This window comes from Prionailurus bengalensis, chromosome B4 (genome assembly GCF_016509475.1).
Source record: "Prionailurus bengalensis isolate Pbe53 chromosome B4, Fcat_Pben_1.1_paternal_pri, whole genome shotgun sequence".
NCBI classification, from domain to species: domain Eukaryota; kingdom Metazoa; phylum Chordata; class Mammalia; order Carnivora; family Felidae; genus Prionailurus; species Prionailurus bengalensis.
In genome coordinates this window covers 94,876,568-94,899,954 of record NC_057358.1, presented here as the reverse complement: position 1 = coordinate 94,899,954, position 23,387 = coordinate 94,876,568, and the positions used below count along the sequence as shown (strand labels likewise).

Sequence of the window (23,387 nt, the reverse complement as noted above, 5' to 3'; positions counted from 1 at the left end):
ATCCAAGAGAATATGATCTAAGAAATGTTTCTATGAATTATTTCCACTGCACAACTGGTTAAGAGCACATCCGTTAAGTACTTTATGGCAAAATATGCCATCCTTTATTCAATATTTTGCTAAAAACAAATATTAATAATACAAGTTACAAGAAAAAAAAACTAGTCATAGCAACCAAACCCTTGAACACTCACACTTAAATGAAGTCTCCTGAAATCTTTATTAAGGAAGGGGTAGAAAATCTATGAATTGGTGCAAGAGGGCTTAATGTGCCCCCTTTTCCATTTCCAAAGCAACTAGCTTCTCCTAGGAACTCACTGTCCTGCCCACACTAACAATGAATAACCACCTTCTAACCTCCAATTTGTCCTCATATCTTCTTACCTCCAATCTGCCCTGCACTTAGCTGATTAATCTTCCCTGCAACATAATTTTGTTATACATTTTCCTTCATTAAAATCAAAGGATTTTAGAAATAGGAAAGTCTCCACAGAGATCATCCAACAAAGTTACAGATAAAGAACATTAGGAATTAAGTTACCTACCCAAGATCACAAATAATGAAGAATATAATGATTCAATTTCTTGACTTTTACTTTCAACCAATTATTTTCCACTTCTTATAGTAGTTGCTAACGCTTACATCACCTGGGGAACTTTAAAATCTGGATCCCCTACCCAGAAATTGTCACTTAGTCTGAATCCAGGCAATTCATGGCCAGTGGGATTTTAAAAATTCTCGAGGTGTTTTTAGGGGTACAGCCAGAGTTGAGAATCACTGTCCTATAGTATTAAATCCAATCACAGTTTAGTCTTTTAAAATTCTCTGTCATGACCCAAAAGATTCTTCTAATCTTTGCTTCCCCCCACAGCTTCATTGAACAATTTTCCTTTTTTCCCTGGTCCTCTCTCCAAATCTGTCCCTGATCTTTTATTCATATCCATCTCCCAACCTAGAATACTTTCCCTTCTCTTATTCTGTTGAAGTATAGATTTTTTTTTTAAATGCCACAAAACAGGTGTTTACACTATACACAGTGTGCCCTGATGTATATGGGAGGGACCACTAACTCAGATATGAAAGTAAAATGGATTTGGAATCAGAAAATATTTCTGGAGGAGATAGAACATGAATTAAAATAATGAAAGAGATCTAGTCAGGTATTTGATGGTGGCGATGATGAGTCAGGTGGGTAAAAACATTGTAACAATTCAGTATGAGAAAACAATAAGATGTATGAAAATGAGAACAAGTGATATATAGTGTGGAGGAGGAATGGGCTTGCTTCTGGGTACTAAGGATGTATGGAACAAGAAAGAAACACGGATGGAGTTAACTGGCTTCGCCATTCTCAACTATGAAAAGCTGCTGCTATATTGGAACCAGCTGAGAGTACCTGACAACATTTGGCTTACTCCTCCTCAACCTAAGTTCCCACTCTAGATTCATGACACCCATTCACAAAGTAATGCGGGTCTCAAACTTTAGAAATCTTTGGTCTGTCTCTTTCACATCCTACATCACCAAATCATATTAGCTCTATCTCCAAAATATCCCAAATCTGACCGCTTCCTAACACCTCCATCCCCGGCCCAAGCCTATTTTCCTGCCTGGAATGCTGCAGCAGTAGCACTGTCTTTCTCTTCTTATCATTTGGCCCTCACCACTCAGTCCCTTTGCTACAGAGCAAAGTGATCTTTTAAAAATGAAACTGTATCTTAAAATCCTTCCATTAAACTTAGAATAAATCCAAAGTCTTTATAAAATCTCTATAAGACTCCATGATCTGACACCTGCTACCCCATTAATCTTCTACTTTCTTTGTTCATTACACTGGCCCTCTCACTCTTCCTTTAACTCATTAAGTTCATTCTTACATTCTGATGAGGATCCATTTGCTGTCGTCTGTACCTGATCTTTCCAAAGATCCCCCAGATCTTTCCAAAGATGTCCCTTTTTCAACATTCAAGTTTCCATTCAAATATCACCTCCTCAGAGATAACTTCTTTGACTGCTCCATGTGAAATACTAATTCCATCCACTCATCCCTTAACCTGACTTAATTATTATAGTGCTTACTACCAGAATCATGTTATTTCCTAGTTGTCTGCACAATTATTTTTTCCCCATTAAAATATAAGCTCCATGAAAACAAGATCTTTATTATTTGCCATACTCTTACATCCTGGAATAATATTTCACCCATGGTAGAAGTGGCCAACTAAATACTACCACCATGCCCTGGTCAGAAAACTCTTTAATTCTGTGGATTTAACATTTGTTGTTTCTATTATGTGCTAACAGCCCACTATCTAGGGTCATGACATTCAGTAAGTAATATGTAACGTCCAGGATTCAAAGAAACTTCTGTTCTCAACTGATGTTCACACAGTTACACTTACTAAGTAATAGAATCCTGGCTCTAGTACTTACTGCCTGTAAAACCTTGGGCAAATCCCTTAACCTCTCTTGGGACAGTTGTGAAGATGAAATGAGTTAATTCCTATAAAGTACTTAAAATAGCACCATACACATAGTAAATATGCAGTAAGTATTAACTTTCTGGGGGTGGGTGAGGTGGGATGTGAAACACACCTATGCAAAAAAAAAAAAAAAAAAAAAAAAAAAAAAAAAAGTCAACAGGTGGTCCTAAAGGTGAAAATAAACTTACAGTCTAATGAAGTAATGGTTTTCACAAAATCGTTGTTTTCTGCAGGAAAACTGTATGCTTGTGTTCTTGACCTTGAAAAATGGTAAAGATCTTGAGATATATCCCACAGAACTATAAAGATCATACTTCTTGAATGAAACCAATGTAATAGCCTAAGAGGTTTCCCTTGCCTTGATAAACTAGACTGCCCCCAAATTACCCCATGCTGTAGGTGTTACTCCCACCACTAGAACAACCTTACCCCACAGTCTGTTTAAGGCCAATGTTAAACATGACTTCATTTGTAAATGCTTTCCTGATCATTCTCCAAGATACGTGATTACTCCCACCTCTGAAATAGCCAGAAAACTCAGTCCTTCCTCCTCTGCTTTGTAATAAAATACCTTGTGTACTTATCTACCAGATTAACTATAGCTTGCTCAACATGCATTCTATAAACATTTACTGAGTGCCTGAGATGTACAGAATACAGAGGATACAAAGGCAGTAAAGACATGTAATAAATAAAGGCAGTAACATCACAGCAGTAGGTACACTGTACATACAGTGTATACACAGCAGAATGACCTCTTCTACCACACATCTGCACTAGGCAACATTATGCCATTCATTTTATGGTAGGCACTCAGTAAGTTCCAATTAAACTCAATTCCTATCTTCTTTTTGAAGCTTACTGTGCTTTTTTCTCTCTAAACCCTAAATCTGTCCATACCATTCAACACAATACTTTTTAACCTATGTATTAGCATTGTAGGCTGTTATGTAACATTTTACATATAAATGTCTTGACCTCCCCAACTATAACATGTGCTTGAGAACAAGAACTCCCAGAGCATTCAGTATTAATTCAAGTATCTGTTAAATGGTCCTATAATTTTCTGAAACGTGTCATCTGCCTAAATACACTGTCAACAGCACCCACCTGTGCTCTGGTTCTCCACAAAACAAAACAGCCTTCATCTAGGTGTTCTTAAAACAGGAGGATATTGTTCAAAGCATGAGAATGTGCCAACTGCTCTCAAGTTAGGAGTCCAGATCCCAGAAAGACAAATTTATTTCTTTCCCCAGCAAATGACCCAGGTCCTCAGAGAATTCAGATACAAATATTTATCATGGATTCATCCTGAGAGCTAGTTAACCTATGTGCCTATAAGATAATAGGCATATAGGAAGCACTCAGTAAATAGTAGTTTCCCTTCTGTCCAATTCTCCAAAGCTCTAAATCTTTTTGGTAAGAAAGAAGAAGTCACTCCAATTTTACTACCATTTAATTTCAATGCACTGAATATTGCGGAGAGATTAATTCCTGTCCTTGTTAATTCCAAACTAGTTGGTAGCTTTGGGAAGCCCAAGGGGGTCTCTAAACCTACAAGGCATACCCAAAATCTTACACATGCAAAGATGACAAGTAGAGAACATTATGCAACTTGAACACAAGATTCCATTCAATAGCTTCTATAGCTATCATTTAATGCACAGTATTCACATGAACTCGTAGATGAAAAGTAAGTTACATATTTGGATACAGTCAGACTATACCGGAACCTGTGATCATACAAGCCCCTAGTCCAGCATCTTCTAGGTACCCTTATGTACTACACAATTACTTCCACACAAATCAGGCAAAATGTAGGCTTCACCAGGCCCATATCCATTCCAAGAGGAACGTCCTCCCTTGTTTAATCTCTGTGAGTGTCAGTTTTGGAGGCTACTCTTCCTTCTCCACCTCTAACCTCTGTAATCATCAAGAACACAAAACACGGGGTGCCTGGGTAGCTCAGTCAGTTAAATGTCCGACTTCAGCTCAGGTCATGATCTCATGGCTCATGAGTTCAAGCCCCACATTGGGCTTTCTGCTGACAGCCCAGAATCTGGAGCCTGCTTCAGATTCTGCATCTCCCTCTCTCTCTGCTCTTCCCCTGCTCACGCTCTGTCTCTGTCAGAAATGAATAAATGTTAAAGAAATAAAAATTAAAAAAAGAACACAAAACAGATGGTAGACCTCCATTTTAATGGTACAAATTCCTGCTGAACTTTGCCAATCTGAATACAGAGTGAATGGTAGTATTTAATACACTTTGGAGGCAAGTTATATCAAGCCTAATGCACAATTAGAATTAGTTACCATAAGAAGAACGTCACTAATCTATCCCACCTACTATTCCTTCTATCTCACTATCCTTTATTGAGGTTAGCTTCTCAAGTATTAACATTCTGACTAATTTATACTACTGAAACCCAGAGCCTCAAGTCCCACAGGGTAGCTGGTGTTCTCTCTGACAAGGTGTGTGTTCAGACTACTTAGCAGCTAAATGACATATTTGGCCCTTTCGGGTCTATCCTAATGAACAGAGACTGGGAATCTAGCCCCTGTCTTTTTTTCACTAGTTGTACCTTCTAGATCTGTACCCTGGAAAGGAATAACTGTACCCTGACTTGAGACATTTCAGTTCCAGTTGACCTAAGGGTCAATTTTTCTGTAGACTAATACCTACAACGTCTTAGTTAAAAGACTGAGCCATGCATTGAAAATGCTGGTTCGCCAATGCTACAGGAGGAATACAGCCATTTACTATACTAAATTCCAACAGGAAATATCTGTCATATGTGATTTCTTTTTAAATGACCAAGTACAAAATACTTTATCTAATGAAAACAACTTTGTTCATTCATTAATCTTTGTATACTCTTAATAATTAACACAACCATTTTACACACATAAAGAAGTTAATTAAGTGTCTGATACCAATAAAAAACTGTATTTCAAACATTAACCCATTCCATATCTTAACCCAATTACAATTTCACATTTGCAGGGTAAAAAATTACAGCAGATTTTAAAAGTCCATATAGCTGATTATACTGTAAAATAATTGCCATTCTCCTTCATAAATAACCTTAGCTTCTCAAGTATCATTTTTCTCCATTCCATATCTACTTTCTGCTGTGATAAATTGTGGGCTTTAAAAAGAAAACAAAGTAAGTTCTTTGCAGTTACTCTATAGAGATAAGGTTCGCTTTAAAATAACTAGATATTTTCACGGTAAAGACTGCCAGAACAGTGAAAGTTGTAGGTTTCATACTAAAACACAGGCTAAATGAAACAAATTACTAGCTAGTAACATCCCTTCAACAATTAGAATGAACATTTGTGGATCAATAAGCAACACCTCTTTTATGCAATGTAAAGCTTTTTAAAAAATATTTTCTACATGACTACAGGAAAAGTGCTAATATCTATATGCAATTAATAATTTTATTTACTAATTCTGTATTAACAAAATTGCACCCCACAGCAAAAGAGGAAGGAAGAATAAAGTAGATGGAAACTATATTTGTCTAACAAAGTAAGTTCCTCCCTCTGCTAACCTTCAAAATAAATTTGAACAATAAAGTGGTCTGACGAACTATTCTGATACCTATCAAAATTTTGCTTTTTATTATACTGGGAAAGGGTCCCAAATCAAATAACTGATTTTTTAAAAAAAAAAATTTTTTTTTCAATGTTTATTTATTTTTGGGACAGAGAGAGACAGAGCATGAACGGGGTAGGGGCAGAGAGAGAGGGAGACACAGAATCGGAAACAGGCTCCAGGCTCTGAGCCATCAGCCCAGAGCCCGACGCGGGGCTCGAACTCACGGACCGCGAGATCGTGACCTGGCTGAAGTCGGACACCTAACCGACTGCGCCACCCAGGCACCCCTCAAATAACTGATTTTTATTTGAAGCTGCTTAAGATCCTCAGTGAGCATACTGTCTCCTCCAGTTACTTTATTTCTGTAATCTTTGGTGGGAATTTATATCCCTTTTAACACTCCCCTTCTATTAACAGAGATGAGACATCAGTCTCTGACATTAATCAGATAATAAAATCTTAGAAAATTAGAGATAATAAAATCTTATTAATATTTAACAGTGTGGACAATTAATTTGAAAAAAATTGGAAGATTTTATTACTTAGTTTTATAAAAATTTCATGTGATAATCATAGCTAACATTTATTGAGCGCTTACTATGCGCCAGGCACTGTGCTAAGTGCTATAAAAGCATTACCGTACTTAAAAAGAAATTCAATCTTATATTTGGAAAAAGCATTGAACTGTGAGTCAAAAACATATGTTCTATATCCAGACTGAGCTAAAGTGAAAGAAGAAATACGTGCTAAACAAAGAGAACATTTCACAAATTGTTATGGTCTTTCATTAATAAAAAAGCCAAAAAACACAAACAAAACAATCCACTCAACTGACCAAACAAAAAATGTTTTAACTTCCTCTAACTGAAAACACAGAGAATGTCTATTATTTATTTGCTCAGCAAATTTTTCTTCAAAAAACACTGTACTAACAAAGGAATGTACAGATACAAAAGATGTAAAAATAAATTTCAATCTATCCTATATCCAGATAACAACAAATTTTGAATTAGGTCTGAAATAATAAGTTTTGCTATGTGAGTGAAATAAGGAAAACTGAAAACTAAAAATCTTTTCTTTTAAATCCTAGAACTGACCCACAAGGGCAGCACTGATTGTTCTTTACTTGGTAGTTATTTTTGTGTTAAATCAAGTATCCCAGAATAAATACAAAATTCTTACTTTGTTGCCCGTATAAACTTGCCCCAAACTGAGACAGCTGACCTGACGTAGATGGTGATGCCAGCATCTAGAAACAAATTAATTATATTAGAGCGTAAAGAAAGTACACAGAGCAATGCATTTACACTTTACAAATCTGTACAATATATCATAATGGGAGAGTCAACACACATTTCTCATTCTTCAAAACATCACAAAACAAGTATTACATAATGAATTCCATGTTTCTAGAGGAAATATCACAATTGGATGAAATCAAAATGTACCTATAAAACTAATTTCTGATTACTACAAGTTTTGTTTCAAGTTACTCCAAATAAAACTACAGCAGCATCATTATTTCACTTAAAACAAAAACAAAAAACTAGGCTAACAAAACCATGAAGGCAGCATCTCAAAAAGTCAGCCTCTATACATGTGTCAGTGAAATTACTTGATTCTTAGATAATATACTAAGCTAAATTCTAAATTCAGTTTATTAAAAGTTGAAAGTAAAATTACCTAAGTAGGAAAGTTTTATATTTTGTAAGAATATTTCCTAACATTTATATTTGCAAATAGTTGATGTGTATCAAATGGGTAGAAAAATGTAACAAACATGCATACAATCATATAGTAAGTGGGCAGAGGGCCCAATACCAAAGGACAAGTCAAAATTACTTACATATACTTGTAAGTATATGTAACTTGTAAGTTACATATACAAAATACTTACATATACATATACATATACATATACATATACATATACATATACTACATATACTATATATAGACATAGCATATAATGTATACGGTGAGTGAGTGATGTGACTTGGGCACTTATCAACGTCTTTCAATTTATTGCATCAGTGTCTTTTTTTCTTAGTAGAATATAAATTCTTTGAAGGCATGTTATATTCATGGAACATGTTATATATATTCATATTTTACTTCCTCACAGAGACTGGGCACTGCATGTGGCAGTGTTATACACAAAGTAGATAAAATAAGTAAATAAAAATGTGTACAGTTAAGTGTATGTTTGTGTATTCTCTTATATTAAGCAACCACCAAAATAATTTAACTATATAAGCCTTGGGCCATATCATCTTAAGAGTTACACTCTAGTAGAAGAGAATGAATTATACACCTAATTATACTCTAAGGTACAATGCAGTAAATGCTCTGAAGTATCACCAGAGGAAGATAACTCTAAATGAGGGTGAGGTAACAGGAATATTTTATAGAGCAGTAACATCTGATGTGGGTACAGATGAAGGATCTTCCAGGCTGAGAATACGCAGTGAGCAAAAGTATGATGAAAGTTAGTGACAGGATTAGAATACAAACAAAATAAAAAACACCAGTGATTTCATAACATGTAATTAGTGAAGGGAGGTGGGGCTTATACGCCTATGCACATTTGGGCATACACAAAAGAATGGAAAATAAAAGAATATGCTGGGGCCAGATGACTACCACCTATGGCAACAAAGAGAAAAAATAATATTAAACAAGGAAGTGACTTGATCAAACTGTGCCCTAGGATGATAATTCCAACAGCAAAAATGTATGCAGACATAAGTTACTAAGCCAGAACAGCAGAAGTGGGACTATAAAAGAGAGGCACTCTGGGGGCAGAAGCAACTTTCTTTGATGTCCTGCTGAAATGGTTGAGGTTTAGAGAAAAGGAAGAGGGTAAAGAGTCACCAGACAGGGAACTATCAGGCCACTCTGGTATCCAGTGAAGAACTGTGCTGATATCGACTACATTAGGGAAATCAGAAGTAGCAATACTTACATAGAGAATTTACAATGCACATTTCATGCTATTTTCATGTCAAAATTCTGAGGTGTTCAAATTATTCAAAAATTCACAAAAACTTTCATACAATAGTTTTAAACTAATGATATACACTCTCCTGAGGTAGGGCTGAGTAACACACTACTCAGAAAATAGTATTTAAATATAGAAAAAAATTTTTTTAAAAAGCCTCAAACCTTATAAATATTCCTTCTCAAATCCAGAGGGTACACCATCTAACCAATCAAACTAAAAGAATACGCATTTTATGCCTGATCAAGTTCTTTTGTTAGATACAATCATCATTACTGTTGCCAACTAACTGGAAATATTTTAAGCACCTTAAAAGGCTCATTTCCAAATTACAAAAAAAAAAAAAATCAAAGAAAATGTGTAACATATAATAAAGCTTTAGTTGGTGACAGAAGATAAAAGGCTTATATAAAATACTTAAAATCATGATTTTGTTATCAATGTACAAATAAAAGTAAAAGAGTAAAAGTAAAAAAGTAAAAGCTTCAAATATAAGAGATCGGAAAATATGAATACATGTCTCAGAATGATCCACAATGTGAACATTTTAGAAGGACCTCTTAAAAATTTTACTTTTCCCAGAAATTTATGTTTACTAAATATAAAAGTATGTTTACTAAATACATAACTCCAAAGAGATATTTTCGTCCACTTTCTCACAAAATTTACATACCCACAGAAATTACAGATGTGCCAAGATATCAGCCCTCACAACAGCAGGAGGCTGAGGGAGGGAGGCACAGCATGAAGGTAGAGAGGGGCATGGCTCCCTGAGTCAAGTACTGGAGACCAAGAGCAGTAGGGTGACCCATTTACCAGTGTGACATAATAAATATTACCATTTTCTCTATGTGTGAGAGAACATGAAGAAAGTTAGTACTAACGATACTCTACAGGAATAGGAAAGTAGTTTTATTAAACTTAAGAGTTTATAACCTTCAAAACATCCATGTAAAATAAGCATTAATTAGCTATGCAAACAGATATTAAAATGACTGCCTCAAAACGTCAAAAATACAAATGTATGATTTCTTATAAAACTAGTCCCTAATGGTATGTATTTTTAAACTCTGAGAGCATGCTTCATGAAATATGTCAGTGCTAAAAATGTATTAACACACATTAAAGGAACGTGAATGGATAGAAATGCTATTTATTAGGGCAAAGAAAATGTGTAAGAAATGTACCATGGCACAGCAAGAACTACAATTAACAGACAACAGAAAACTTACATATATTTTAAATGCTGAAAGTTAATAATATAAATTTCTTAGAAAAATGTGAAACTTTAGATCAATAGGCACATTACAGTAGGGAATGCAACATAAGCCCAGCTTTGGAGTCAGAAAAAAAAATCTAGGTTTGAATCCTGGTTCTGCCACTTACCTACGGGAGAGCCGGGCCTTTGTTTCTTTCCTGTAAGATGGAAGTAACACTACCTACCTCATAGAGTTGAAGTGAAGATTAAATGAGATAAGATATGGCACATAGTAAGTGCTCAGTAAATGGTAGCAACTGATGCTAATAATCTAATTTTCCTCCCAATGCAGGACTCCCTTTAACAGCAGGCAGAGGGTCATTCAGCCTTTGGGGAACTTATTGAAAAGTACCCTACATTTATATTAATTTTTGTCTAAGAAGCTAAAGAAAGAAGTTCATCATCACAAATTCCAGGCAAAATAAGAACTTATGTTCACAGATGGGGGAAATGGTAGAAAAAAATTAAATGTCACACAATCAGTAGAATGCTGAAACCAACAAGGTTACCATGTTCCCAGTCCAAAACCATTTCAATCAGTCTTTCTCATTTTTCGAACAGTCTATAAAACACACTGCAGTCAACCAACAACAAAAACCAGGAAGCAGCTAGAAGAAATAGTAATGTGATTTAATTATTTCTGTGACCCAACAAAAAGCCCATTTAATCCTTTATTATATACAGTGTTAAGAAAATCGATAAATTAGACACTGTATTTAAAAGATACAGTTGTATTTACTAGATACAACTCTGAAATCCATGACCAAAAAAAGTCTAAAAATTTTTTGTTTTAAAAATATATATGAAAATAGATAGATAGTTAAAAATTTAATAATAAACAAATGTGGCTCCTGCCAGCAATCCATAACAACACAAAGGTGTTAATTATTCTCTGCTTGTCAACAGTGACCACCTCTCCATTATTCCCTTCAATAAATGTACCTTCACTCACAAAACATTTTAAACACTAAAATCAGTTTTGTCAAGAATTTATTTTCTAATAACAAATGTCTTCAAAATGCAAGAAATTTTGGTTAAATAAAAATTCCCTGATCACAAAAGCAATTAAAAATTGAAACAAGTTTTTAAATATCCTTAAAAAAAATTCACTGTATAATATACGTAAAGGTATGGACAGAACAGTTCCTAACATGCTATTAATCCAGCACAAAAGTAACAAAGAAGTATAACTTTGACTATATATCTACAAACAGGAAAAAAACATAACAGAAAAGAAGTTCTCAACCTATGACAGAATCTGAAGAACATTTTAAAATTAAAAACAGTACAGTTTAAAAAATGAAACCACTGAAGTCAGAACGAAATCTAGCAAACAGACACAAAAACTGTAAGATAACACAAAAGACCAAAATAAGAAGGAAGAAGAGAGGGAATAATCAGAAAAACTTAAAATAGCCAATAAGTCACAGGACCTTGTACCTTATGAATCAGATAAAAACAAGTTATGGGTTTACTGGTTATTTCAAATAATTTTGACTAAAACATTAAGTTTTACAAAGCACTGTTGGGGGTGCCCGGGTGGCTCAGTTGGTTGAGTGTCCGACTCTTGACTGCAGCTCAGTTCATGATCCCAGGGTCATGGGATCGAGCCCTACATTGGGCTCTGTGCTGAGTGTGGAGCCTACTTTGGATTCTCTCTCTCACTCCCTTTGCCTGTCCCCTGCTTGCATGCTCTTTCTCAAATAAAAAAAATATTAAAAAGAGCATTTACAAAAAGTATAATGCATGCTACAAGAGTCAATGTAAATTCCTACAGAACATTTAATATTCAAATTCAAAGTATGGCAATGAACATCTTAATATTATCTGAATTTTAGCCAAATATATAGGAAGGCATATGACTAATTCAAAAAACGTTCACATTTCTAAAAGGTTTTTTTTAATATCCATTTCTAAATAGTTTTCTATGAAGTTTGAATTAATTATATAGTTCTACAGCAATTACTTCAATACTCCCTCAGAGACTGGCTATTCTTCCATGAAAAACAAAGCTTCCTTACTAGTATGTAGAAATAAAATATCATTTTCTAACTATGAATTTTTTTAATATTAAAAAAATATTTTTTAATGTTTATTTATTTTTGAGAGAGAGAAAGAGAGCACAAGCAGGGGAGGGGCAGAGAGAGAGGGAGATATAGGGTCTGGAGCAGGCCTGAAGCAGGCTGATAGCACAGAGCCTGATGCAGGGCTCAAATCCATAAACTGTGAGATCATGACCTGAGCTGAAGTCAGATGCCTAACAAACTGAGCCATCCAGACACCCCTCCATGAATTTTTATTATTATTATTTCAACGTTTATTTATTTTTGGGACAGAGAGAGACAGAGCATGAACGGGGGAGGGGCAGAGAGAGAGGGAGACACAGAATCGGAAACAGGCTCCAGGCTCTGAGCCATCAGCCCAGAGCCTGACGCGGGGCTCGAACTCACGGACTGCGAGATCGTGACCTGGCTGAAGTCGGACGCTTAACCGACTGCGCCACCCAGGCGCCCCATATTATTATTGAGATGAAACATTTTGTGATTCTTTTTGTACATATATCACAATTTGATATATCTTATATCATTTTAACCCCCCCCTTAATAATAAGCTTTTATCTTTAAAATATGGAGTTTGAAGATTATGTGACTGCCCATGAATGTAAAGGGTTTTAGAGCGTTCCCTTCAAATGGTTTGATATTTAATTCCAGTTTCTTTAGAGTACAGTCTGATTTATTTATTATTTACATTTAACTCTATCAGGTTATCACTGTCATAAAAATTTCACACATTTATACACATTCACATTTTCAATTAAAGTTTTAAAGGCGATTTTTGAGTTTTTTTAGGTAATAATATCTGCAAATAATCTTAACTGTTATTTTTCAATATCAACTCCTTTCCCTCCCTTTCTTTAACAAAAACTCACTGACAGCCTACTAACTCATATGCATTATTACATATGTGTTTTAAGAACACAGCAGTAAACTAGACCTAAATTCTAACGGAGTAGAGAGGATAATAAACAATTAATGAAGATGTATTTCAGATACAGAGATGCTATGATTATGAAAGTGCAAGAAAGAATCTTGAAGGATACAGTGGGAGTAGTACTGATAGTATACACAAAGCTACTTAGGCAAAGAGAGACGGCTTCTTCTCAGGGAAGGCATTTTAGTAGATATAGTGAGAGATAATAGTGAGAACCATGTGAAGATCCGAAAAACAAACAAAACAAAACAAAAAAAAGGACACCAAGGTCTTCAGGTAGAAAGGAATGTGAGTGTAATTAATGAACTGGACAGTCAGCCAAGCAGGACTCCAACATGTAGTTAATACTAATGATGATGATAACAATAATTTATTTTATAATAATACAAGTTTATAAATAGGTTTTAATGAAATACTTGTTATTAATTGGTCTGAAAGAAATCCTAGCAGCCATAATTACTGTAGGCTAACACAAGTACAAAAGCTAGGTATGAGTTCAAAATGGTTGCTGTTTGTCAAAATAAGAAAGTGGCCTACTCTTATCAGTTTTAACAGCTTTTTAAAAAGGAACAGGTGTCACATTTCGTGTCTTTACAGCATATATTAAAGCAAGGGAAAAGGAGTTCCCGTGAGTTTGTGTTTCTAAAATGATTATGCTTAAGAATTATCAATTGAGTGCACAGACTCACATGACTAGAAAATAGACTAGCAATATACAAATATATTTAAATACAATACAAATATATTTACAAATACAAATATATTTAAACAACAATAACTCTAAGCTGTTTAGATTATATTATCCCCAAAGAGCTGTCTATTGACATCTTATATGAATGTTTTTCATCTTCCATAATGTCCCCAAATAGAAAATAATTTAAAAAAAAAGAAAATAATTATAATAAAAAAGAAATCAAGCCCATATCTACCTCTGATTTATTTAATCTTGCGAAAACGCTTAAATAACATATCTGTAATATTTATAAAATGGTGTTTATACATCAAAATAGCAAATTCAGCATTCTATACAAAGACATATCCATACACAAGCATCTCTTGAAATAAAAGGCCTTGGAAAATAAGTAGTCCTGAAGAACTACTTAGCAATTAGTACACAATCACATAAAGAACAGCTTCCCAAATACTTCTACAACCATGCATATGATACTTACATTTTATACTATATGGATAGGGTACATTAGGACTTTTTAAAAAAAAAAAATTTTAACATTTATTTATTCCCGAGAGACAGAGCATGAGCAGGGGAGGGGCAGAGAGAGAGGGAGACACAGAATCTGAAGCAGGCCCCAGGTTCCAAGCCATCAGCACAGAGCCCTACACGAGGCTCGAACTCACAAACCGTGAGATCGTGACCTGAGCTGAAGTCGGCACTGGATCAACTTAGCCACCCAGCCGCCCCAGGACTTTTTTAAATAAATGGCATACAGATTCACTCAATCACTGGTCAGTTTTTCTTTATCATAAATAAGAATTTGAAATTATTTTCTCACTGTTCCCAGACAGAAAAAAATTACAAAATTATCTCATCTATTTGTTACGTTTCAAAGCTTTCTCCTCAATAGTTTTATAGTAAAATAATTGTTATTTGCAGATGATATACATAACTATGTAAAAAACCCAAGACAATCAAATGGAATAATAATATTATTATTGTTCATATTAGTAGCAAAATTTATTTAATATTTACTATCTGGTCTTCTGAAAGTTTTGCATATGTTTATTCATTCAATCCTTATAACCACCTATGAATCATATACTGTTATCTTATAGATGAAAAAACTGAGACACAAAGAGACTAACTTGCCCAAGGACACCTGGTTAGTAAATCACGTGAGTGAGATATAAAATCATACAGTAGGACTTGCAGAGCCCCTGTTCCCAATCAACAAAAACTAGTAAGAGTTTTGTAAGGTAGTTGGTTATAAAATAAATACAAACTATTCTATCAGTAAAAACCAATGAGAAAAATGTAACAAAAATGGCAACCATAAAACCCTACTTATTAAAAAATGGCATCAGAACAACAGAAGACAGACACCAGACTTCTAAAAGAAGGTAACCATAGGTATAAATGTGCAATAGTCAAAAATATTTTATAAAGAAGGATGTGAAAGACCTTACCTGACTAAGATGTGAAAATTGTCTATAAAGCTACAGCAATTCAACTATGTTGCAGTTCTGCCACAGAATCAGCATGAGAAACAGAACAAGAGTTTAGAAACAGGCCCAATCAGACATTAATACATATGCAGGGAGGATTTCAATTAGCCTTAAATGAATGGTCTAACTCAGGGCTGGGCAGATTCCTGCCTGCAGGCCAAATCCAGCACAAAGCTTATATCTGTAGGGTGTGTGAACTAAAAAAAAAATTTTTTTTTACTTTTTAAATGGTTATACAAATACCTACATAATATTCTTTATTTAGCCTCTTGGCCTATAAACCCTAAAATATTTACTATCTGGTCCTTTATGGGAAAGTTTTCTAACCTGTGATCTAAATTATAAATGGTGCTGGGACAACTGGATATTGGATAACCTGAAAGGGTGGGAGGAGTGCCGGGTGGAGATCCAGGCACCACTATTCGCACTTCAAACTAAAATATATTTCTAAGGGAGCTAAGTTACATGTGAATAATGAAGCACAAAAATGCCAGAAAAAAAATAGCTGGAAAAAGTCTAAGTATGATCTCAAAAACATAAAAGCATAAAAAATAAAACACTGAGGAGTCAAATTCAGTAAGAATGATAGGTATTTTTACATTTAAAAACCATTCCCTAAACTGTAAGCAAAAAAAACTGGGAAAGTATTTGTAATGGAGCACAAGGGTCTATTAATCTTAATTTATGGAGAACACTAACAAATAAACAAGACTTACCATCTCAATAGAGAAATAGAAAATGGGACAAAAATAGGTAATCCACAAAGGAAGAAATACAAATGGCCAGTAACTACATGGAAAAGACATGTGTGTTTGAGTGTGTGCATGCCTATGTGTGTAAATTTAACAATGTCTTAATATATTTTAAGACAGTAAGTTTCTTCTGTATACTGCAAAGACTTAGAGGTAACTAACAGCTGGTATTTTTGAGGGCATGGAAAGTGTTGCTCAGAGTAAAAACTGGTACAAACTTTCTAGTGGAAAATATGTTAATATGTTCTAGATTTACATAACATTTTTAAAGTAAAAATATTTAATGTATTAAATCAAAATTTTAGCAGAAAATTATTCCTGATCAGCAAAATTATGGGTAATTTTTCTTCTCCCTTCTCATGCATGTTTTTAAAAATCTGTATAATACCTCTGGTACTATTTTGTTATTTAAAAAAGTACCAGCAACAGTAGAAATTTGTCCCAGCTTAAAGGAGAAAAAAACAGAGGCTTGGAGAAGTCCTTGGTAACAGGCAAAGCCAAGATCCAAACACATATAAGTGTTAGGCTTTAGAGCCTAATTTCTTATGTCTTATTACTTTCTTAATTAAAAAAAAAAGTTTTCTAAAGCAAACATTGTGTTATTTTTGTGACAAACGACTGAACAGGAATGGTAACCAACATATGTGAGTGTATTTAATAATGGTGACTAAAAACCTCGGATATATAGCATTTCTGTTCTCTAGAAGACCTACATCTCTGTCATTCTCTGTACGTATTTTATTCCAGATTTGTTTGAAAGCTTCATATCTTCCTAATCAGAATGAGTGCTTTTCTTCAATAAGTAATATTCTACTACCATTTTTTTTTCATCACTTAACTTTCCCTATACAATCATAGTAATATACACGTGGATTAGTGTTACAGTTTTTGCAACCAACATTAGCCAGAAGATATTCCAAATTCTTCAACTACAAGACCAAGACGTAAACATAGAAACTTAAGTAAAACGTAACTCAATTATAATTTATATCCAAGAGCAAACAGTTAGAAGAGCAGTAAGGTAACAGAAAATTAATGAGATCACACTATTCTATCAGCTGTTAAACTGCACACTAATTATGAAGTCACCACATATTTTGAAAAGAGTCCTAATAACACAACTGACACACTGTTGCCAAAATGACACAATTTTCAAACAAAAATAAAGGGGACGCATCAAAATAGGAGGAGGTAAAAACTGATTGTAAGACACAGGAATTAATTTACTAATGGTCGACTTTAATGAAAAATGAGAGCATTTCTTACAGATCTTAGAATTTTATCAGTGCTTTAAATATCAGTAACAATCCCATTAGGTTATTAACTAGAATAGATTGTTATATAGATAGGGAAATTAGGAATAGCCAAGTTTATAAAGGGTTGAAAAGAGAAAAAGGGTGGGTGGGTACAAATACAAAAATGCAACTGGTTTGACTACTGTAGTGTATAGTGTATAATTTAAAGAGGCTTACTAGAATTTGAAAACAACAATTAATTGATTTAAAAATATTTTATCAATTTGCTAATTATGACTTGGCTGTGTAAAATCCTTTCATTCCAAACAGGATTACTGAACTACTAGCCTTCCAAAGCACTTAATTCACACCTCTATAACATAACATCTATGTTTGAATACAGTTCTTCCAAAATTTTTCTGTAGTAGCATCTCTACAGATGAACAGAGGAGATACTCTTACTAACTGAAGCTTAGGGTTACACCCTGAAGATTAAAGAGCAAAGGTAAGGTTTCACTAAATCTTGCCATTACATCTTTAAATCTGTGCAAATCTGCTTTCTACTCTATGTGTATATTTTAATATTAAAACAAGTTACTTCACAAGTTAAAAAACTGATAATCTAGAATACCATGTTTACCAGAGGATTTTGAGTACTTCCTACCACAGTATTACCATATCCCAACTTAAGAATTATAGGACACTTTATCTCCCATTAGAATGTAAGCTCCCAGTCTACGGCCATACCACCCTGAACGCGCCCGATCTCGTCTGATCTCGGAAGCTAAGCAGGGTCGGGCCTGGTTAGTACTTGGATGGGAGAATGTAAGCTCCCATAGGCCATTGTATCCCCAGGGTGTAGCACTGGGCCTAAAATACAGTCACTCGATTAAAGACGGTATTTTGCAATTCATATACTATTTTTCAGGAAGCAGAAGGACACAGACATACACTGCTAAGTAAACACAATATAACTGATTAACTTACATCTTTTTCTGACCGATGTGGAAACATAGAAGACTGGCTGTAGTACATGTTTTCATCATGGTAGTCACTGTCGACCCCCTCTACAAACTTCTTTCTTGAAGCACCAAACATGCTGTTTGTCACCTAAACAAAAATATTGCTTTTATCAAGAGTAATATTTTAGAAAATGTCATGCTTTACCAAACTCCTATAAGGAAAAAAGAAAATGAAGGAAGCAATGCTAAGATAAAGAAACAGATTGACTACGGAAGGGCTAACAGGGCATATGAAAAAGTCAGAAATCTGACTATAAAATTACAGTATTAAATTTTTGCTTCCAGGCACATAAAATAAGAGGAGAAATTTAATAAAGCCAATCTTATGCAATAATTCCACTTACTTTAAAAGAAATAAACATCACTTATTCTTGAAAAATTACAACCCAATATATACTTTCCCATACAAAGATTGTTTTTAAATTCAACTTTGGGCTTAGTTATTAAAAATCTTCACATCCATCTTCAATATTATTGTCTCTGTCATCACTGTATCCACTGTGTAAATGATCTGTTTTCCAGAGCATATTATCTTCACTCACAATCTAAATTTATTGAGATACAGCACTATTTAAGTCAGTATGTAATGGCAAACTGGAAACTTTATCTCAAGCCACAAGTACCCACTCTTGTAACAGTAAGATAATTGTTTCAGTCATCATCCTGGTGTAAATTTATGATTTTTGTTATATAATCTGATTATTATTATATTATTACTCTTTTGCTTTTTAAATCTTGATCACCTCCAACGCTAGTAATTTTGAGCCCATGCCAATATAAATAATTACTAAATCTGTGCTAATTCTTTTTTTTTTTTAAGTTTTGTAATCTCTATACCCAACACAGGGCTCAAACTCACGAACCTAATATCAAGACCCACATGCTCTACTGACTGAGCAAGGCAGGCACCCTTGTGTTAATTCTTTTTTTGAAGGCAGCACTAGACAATAGTCTTCACAATTCATTCTTTTTGTTACTATTATTATTTTTAAAAAAATTTTTGATGTTCATTCATTTTTGAGAGACAGAGAGCCAGAACGTGTGCAGGGGAGGGGCAGAGAGAGAGGGAGACACAGAATCTGAAGCAGGTTCCAGGCTCTGAGCTGTCAGCACAGAGCCTGACGTGGGGTTTGAACTCATAAGCCAGGAGATCATGACCTAAGCTGAAGGTGGACACTCAACCAACTGAGCTACCCCGGCGCCCCCATTCTTTATTTTTTAAGTTATCTCTCCACCCAACATAGGGCTTAAAATCACAATTCTGAGATCAAGCATCAATTCCCATGCTCTACTGACTGAGCCAGGCAGACGCCCCCCATGCTAATTTTGTTTCCTTAGGATGACCTCTATGGAGTTTCCACAGCTATCAACTAACTAGGTTATTTAAGGTCAATGTGTCTTCCCCCAGTGGTACTTTGTAGTCCAAAGTAAACTGAAATGTCATGATGGAAGACATTTGTGAAGACTTGAATACATGGTGACTACATCTTTTTGCAAAAATTTTGGGGAAAGACATCAAATTTGACATCTGTCTTGTATACTCATTACAAATAAGGGTATTTTCTTCAATTATAAATAAGAAATAAACAATTTCTTTTACTTCTCATTTCAAACTGAAATACTGTAGTTACTACTGTTTATCAGCAGACAAAGAGTAAACTGATATGCTGCAATCTTTAATAACCAAATTTATTTAATAATTGCTTTATATCTGAGGTTCCCTGTTAAATTTTTAAGAAACTCAACTATTTAACCATTCTTCCTTTTGAGGTCTGAGAAAAAGCTATTTAGTTAAAAACGAACAACACTCTGATGACAGCTTTACTGTTTTGCTATATGTTTTGGGACTATTCATCTCTGTAGGTGTGAAATACAGAAAGATATTTTTTTTTTTTTTAAATTTTTTTTTCAACGTTTTTATTTATTTTTGGGACAGAGAGAGACAGAGCATGAACGGGGAGGGGCAGAGAGAGAGGGAGACACAGAATCGGAAACAGGCTCCAGGCTCCGAGCCATCAGCCCAGAGCCCGATGCGGGGCTCGAACTCACGGACCGCGAGATCGTGACCTGGCTGAAGTCGGACGCTTAACCGACTACGCCACCCAGGCGCTCCCAGAAAGATATTTTTAAAGGTTTATTATTTTGTTAGAACATAGTTAATCTTCTTTAGTAATGTACTCCCTGGTGGATCTCATAAAAGCTATTCTGTAATTCTGAATGTAATTTCAGGGACTAGAACCTCACATGCCTATCCACCAAACCCCTAAGTAGTCTTTAACAGGAAGAAGTGGTTTTTTGGGGGGGAGTTTTATAATAGAAAAGTAATTGTGGAAGAAAGCACTTTAGTCTGCAAATTATGACTCCACAGATGAAATTTTTAAAGTTTGTTTTACAAAAGTTAAGAAGAATACATTTAATTCTCTTTAAAGGACCATTACTACTGAATTCCAACTCTAAGAAAGGATAAACATGGGCAAATGGCATGAAACCTAGACAATACAATAAAATTTCAGGAGAAAATAATCAGATAACCAGACACAACCAGGGTTACCTCTCATCGAATTACACACAAATAAATCAACTCAATGGATACAAAGCGAAGTCTAATTTTGACATGTTTTGTATAACATTTATCATTAAAACCAATTACAAACTCCTAAAATTCCAAAACTGAAATTAGCTGTACAGAATAAAAAATATGCTAATATTGTTTAAGAGGCTTTACTGTTTGAAAGCAAAACTAAATATATGAAATGCCTCAAAGGAAAACAGAAATGCACTCATTAATACAAGATTTTCCCACACTCAATGTGTGTGTGTGTGTGTGTGTGTGTGTGTGTGTGTGTCAGTCAGAGAAAGAGAGGAGAAAACATGAATATGTAGAATTTCATTTTTGTTTTGTGTGCTTCAACACAGAAATTACACATCAGTGAAAATACTAATTATTCTTACATGACTTAAGCAAAAGAAGAAAGGTAAGAGTGTTAATAGTCTGCTCTCCAAATGCAGCACCAGTCTGGGAATGGGTACTATGATGAAACAAAAAATTATCTGATCCAGGGCAGGAGAAAAGCAAAAGCAAACGCAAACACAAATGCAAAAGCAAAAGGGACAGGGTCAGGGTCAGGGAAAGAAAAGGAAGGGAAGGGAAGGAAAGGAAAAGGAAGGGAAGGGAAGGGACAGGAAGGAAAAGGAAAGGAAAGGAAAGGAAAGGAAAGGAAAGGAAAGGAAAGGAAAGGAAAGGAAAGGAAAGGAAAGGAAAGGAAAGGAAAGGAAAGGGAAAGGAGGGAGGAGGAAAGAAAGAAAAAGAGGAAAGGAAAGAATAACATAGTAACTTTCTCATAAAAGCTAGTTTTATTTCATTTTTAAGGGCCTGTCCTTTATTCCACATAGAATGATGCAATAGGGTAGGAAAACTATTTTAGAATAGCCAGGAAAGATGAAACTAGGAAGATTACAATCAGGCATAGAAATAAGAGAACCATCTAGGCAAAGACCTGTAGAAAGAGCATTCAACAGAGGGAACAGCAAGATCCTCAGTAGTGTGACTCAAGCAGTAGGAACACAGAAGAGAACACAGAAACCAAAGTCCAAGATACCAGTGGACCCAAATCATGCTGTGCCTTGCAGGCTCTGAGGGACTTTGGATTTTATTCCATGTGAGACAGAAGTCAAAAGGGCTTGGGAGTAATTTAAGAGTAACATAATTTGGCATATATATTTTTCAATTACAGTTATTTTGTAAGGCATAAACAAAAGAGGAAACAGAAGTGAAGAAGGGAAGCAGGTGGGGAGAGAGGACGGTGGCTCCCACTACAGGCGTAGTGGCAGAAGTGGAGAGGCATGGTCAGATAAAGGATATATTTTGAGAGAAACCTGACACTAATGGATGAATGAATGGATGATATCAAAGGGTAAGGTATTCACATTATCTCCTGGAAGAGAGTAAGTATCAATCAAAGTAATCCAGAAACCAATTTTTATCAATTTCAAAGAGGATATGTTAACACTCCATTGCAGTTATTAGTAATCAATATTAGAGTTGATTTGGCAAATGGAAATAAAAACATAATGTAAAATAAAATCATACTACAATTTACATTATATAACATTTGTTAGAATCTTTGGTATATACAATTTGTCAGTTTTGAAGTAAACATATCGCAGACTTACATCTACTTTCTTTTCTCCTGACTTTCATACCAGATGTTACAGCAAAGGAGAAGTAAAAAGTGAGATTTTACCAACAAAGAATATGATATGACATATGTATTCAGCAAAAGCAGTTTATTAAGCCTTTTTTGAACACACATCTAAAACATTTAATTATTTTATCTTTTCCTTTGATTCCACAAGAACTAATCAGAAAGTATATACAGAATAGCTTACACTAATCCTTTCTATCAGCCTAACACCCCCCCTCCCACCCACCCCCACCCCTCAAAAGAGTTGGTCTCAAAATGCAGGAGTAGAGAGAGGGGGATTAAAGTGACAGGCAAAATGGAAGCACCAGGTTGGCTAGATTTTCCCAGTATACTTCATAATTTACTTTGGACTAGCTCTGAAGTCCTAAGGTATGACACTCTCAACATTTAAATACGGTACTTCAAAGTCAAATGCAGTAAAAATCAGAATAATCACAAAAAAGGAATTCACAAAACCCCAAACTTGAGATAATCTAAAACAGTAACTTTAAAGGCTAGGAAAGTGGACCCAGGTGGGATGAATGACAATTAAAGATAGAAGGAATAAGAAGAAAGGCCTGTAGCTTCTTTAAAAGTCAGGGAAACAAAACTAGGACACTTTATAAATGAAAACTTGAAAATAAATGTGTGTATGTATGTGTATATGCATATACA

General features: G+C 34.7%; 1 protein-coding gene across 5 annotated transcripts in view; it reads right to left on the bottom strand.

Annotated features, from left to right (window-relative positions):
* The window catches only part of CNOT2 (CCR4-NOT transcription complex subunit 2), a 135,257-nt gene that overhangs the window by 27,834 nt on the left and 84,036 nt on the right, over nucleotides 1–23,387 (bottom strand). For 4 of the 5 annotated variants that reach the window (XM_043565019.1, XM_043565021.1, XM_043565018.1 and 1 more), the window contains exons 3-4: nucleotides 18,494–18,616; nucleotides 7,271–7,337 (exon numbers count right to left, since the gene is read on the bottom strand). In XM_043565019.1, coding sequence (XP_043420954.1) covers nucleotides 7,271–7,337; nucleotides 18,494–18,616 — 190 coding nt within the window. Of the gene's footprint in view, nucleotides 1–7,270; nucleotides 7,338–18,493; nucleotides 18,617–23,387 lie in introns of those variants that run through there. The other variant, XM_043565022.1, reaches the window with a different exon arrangement.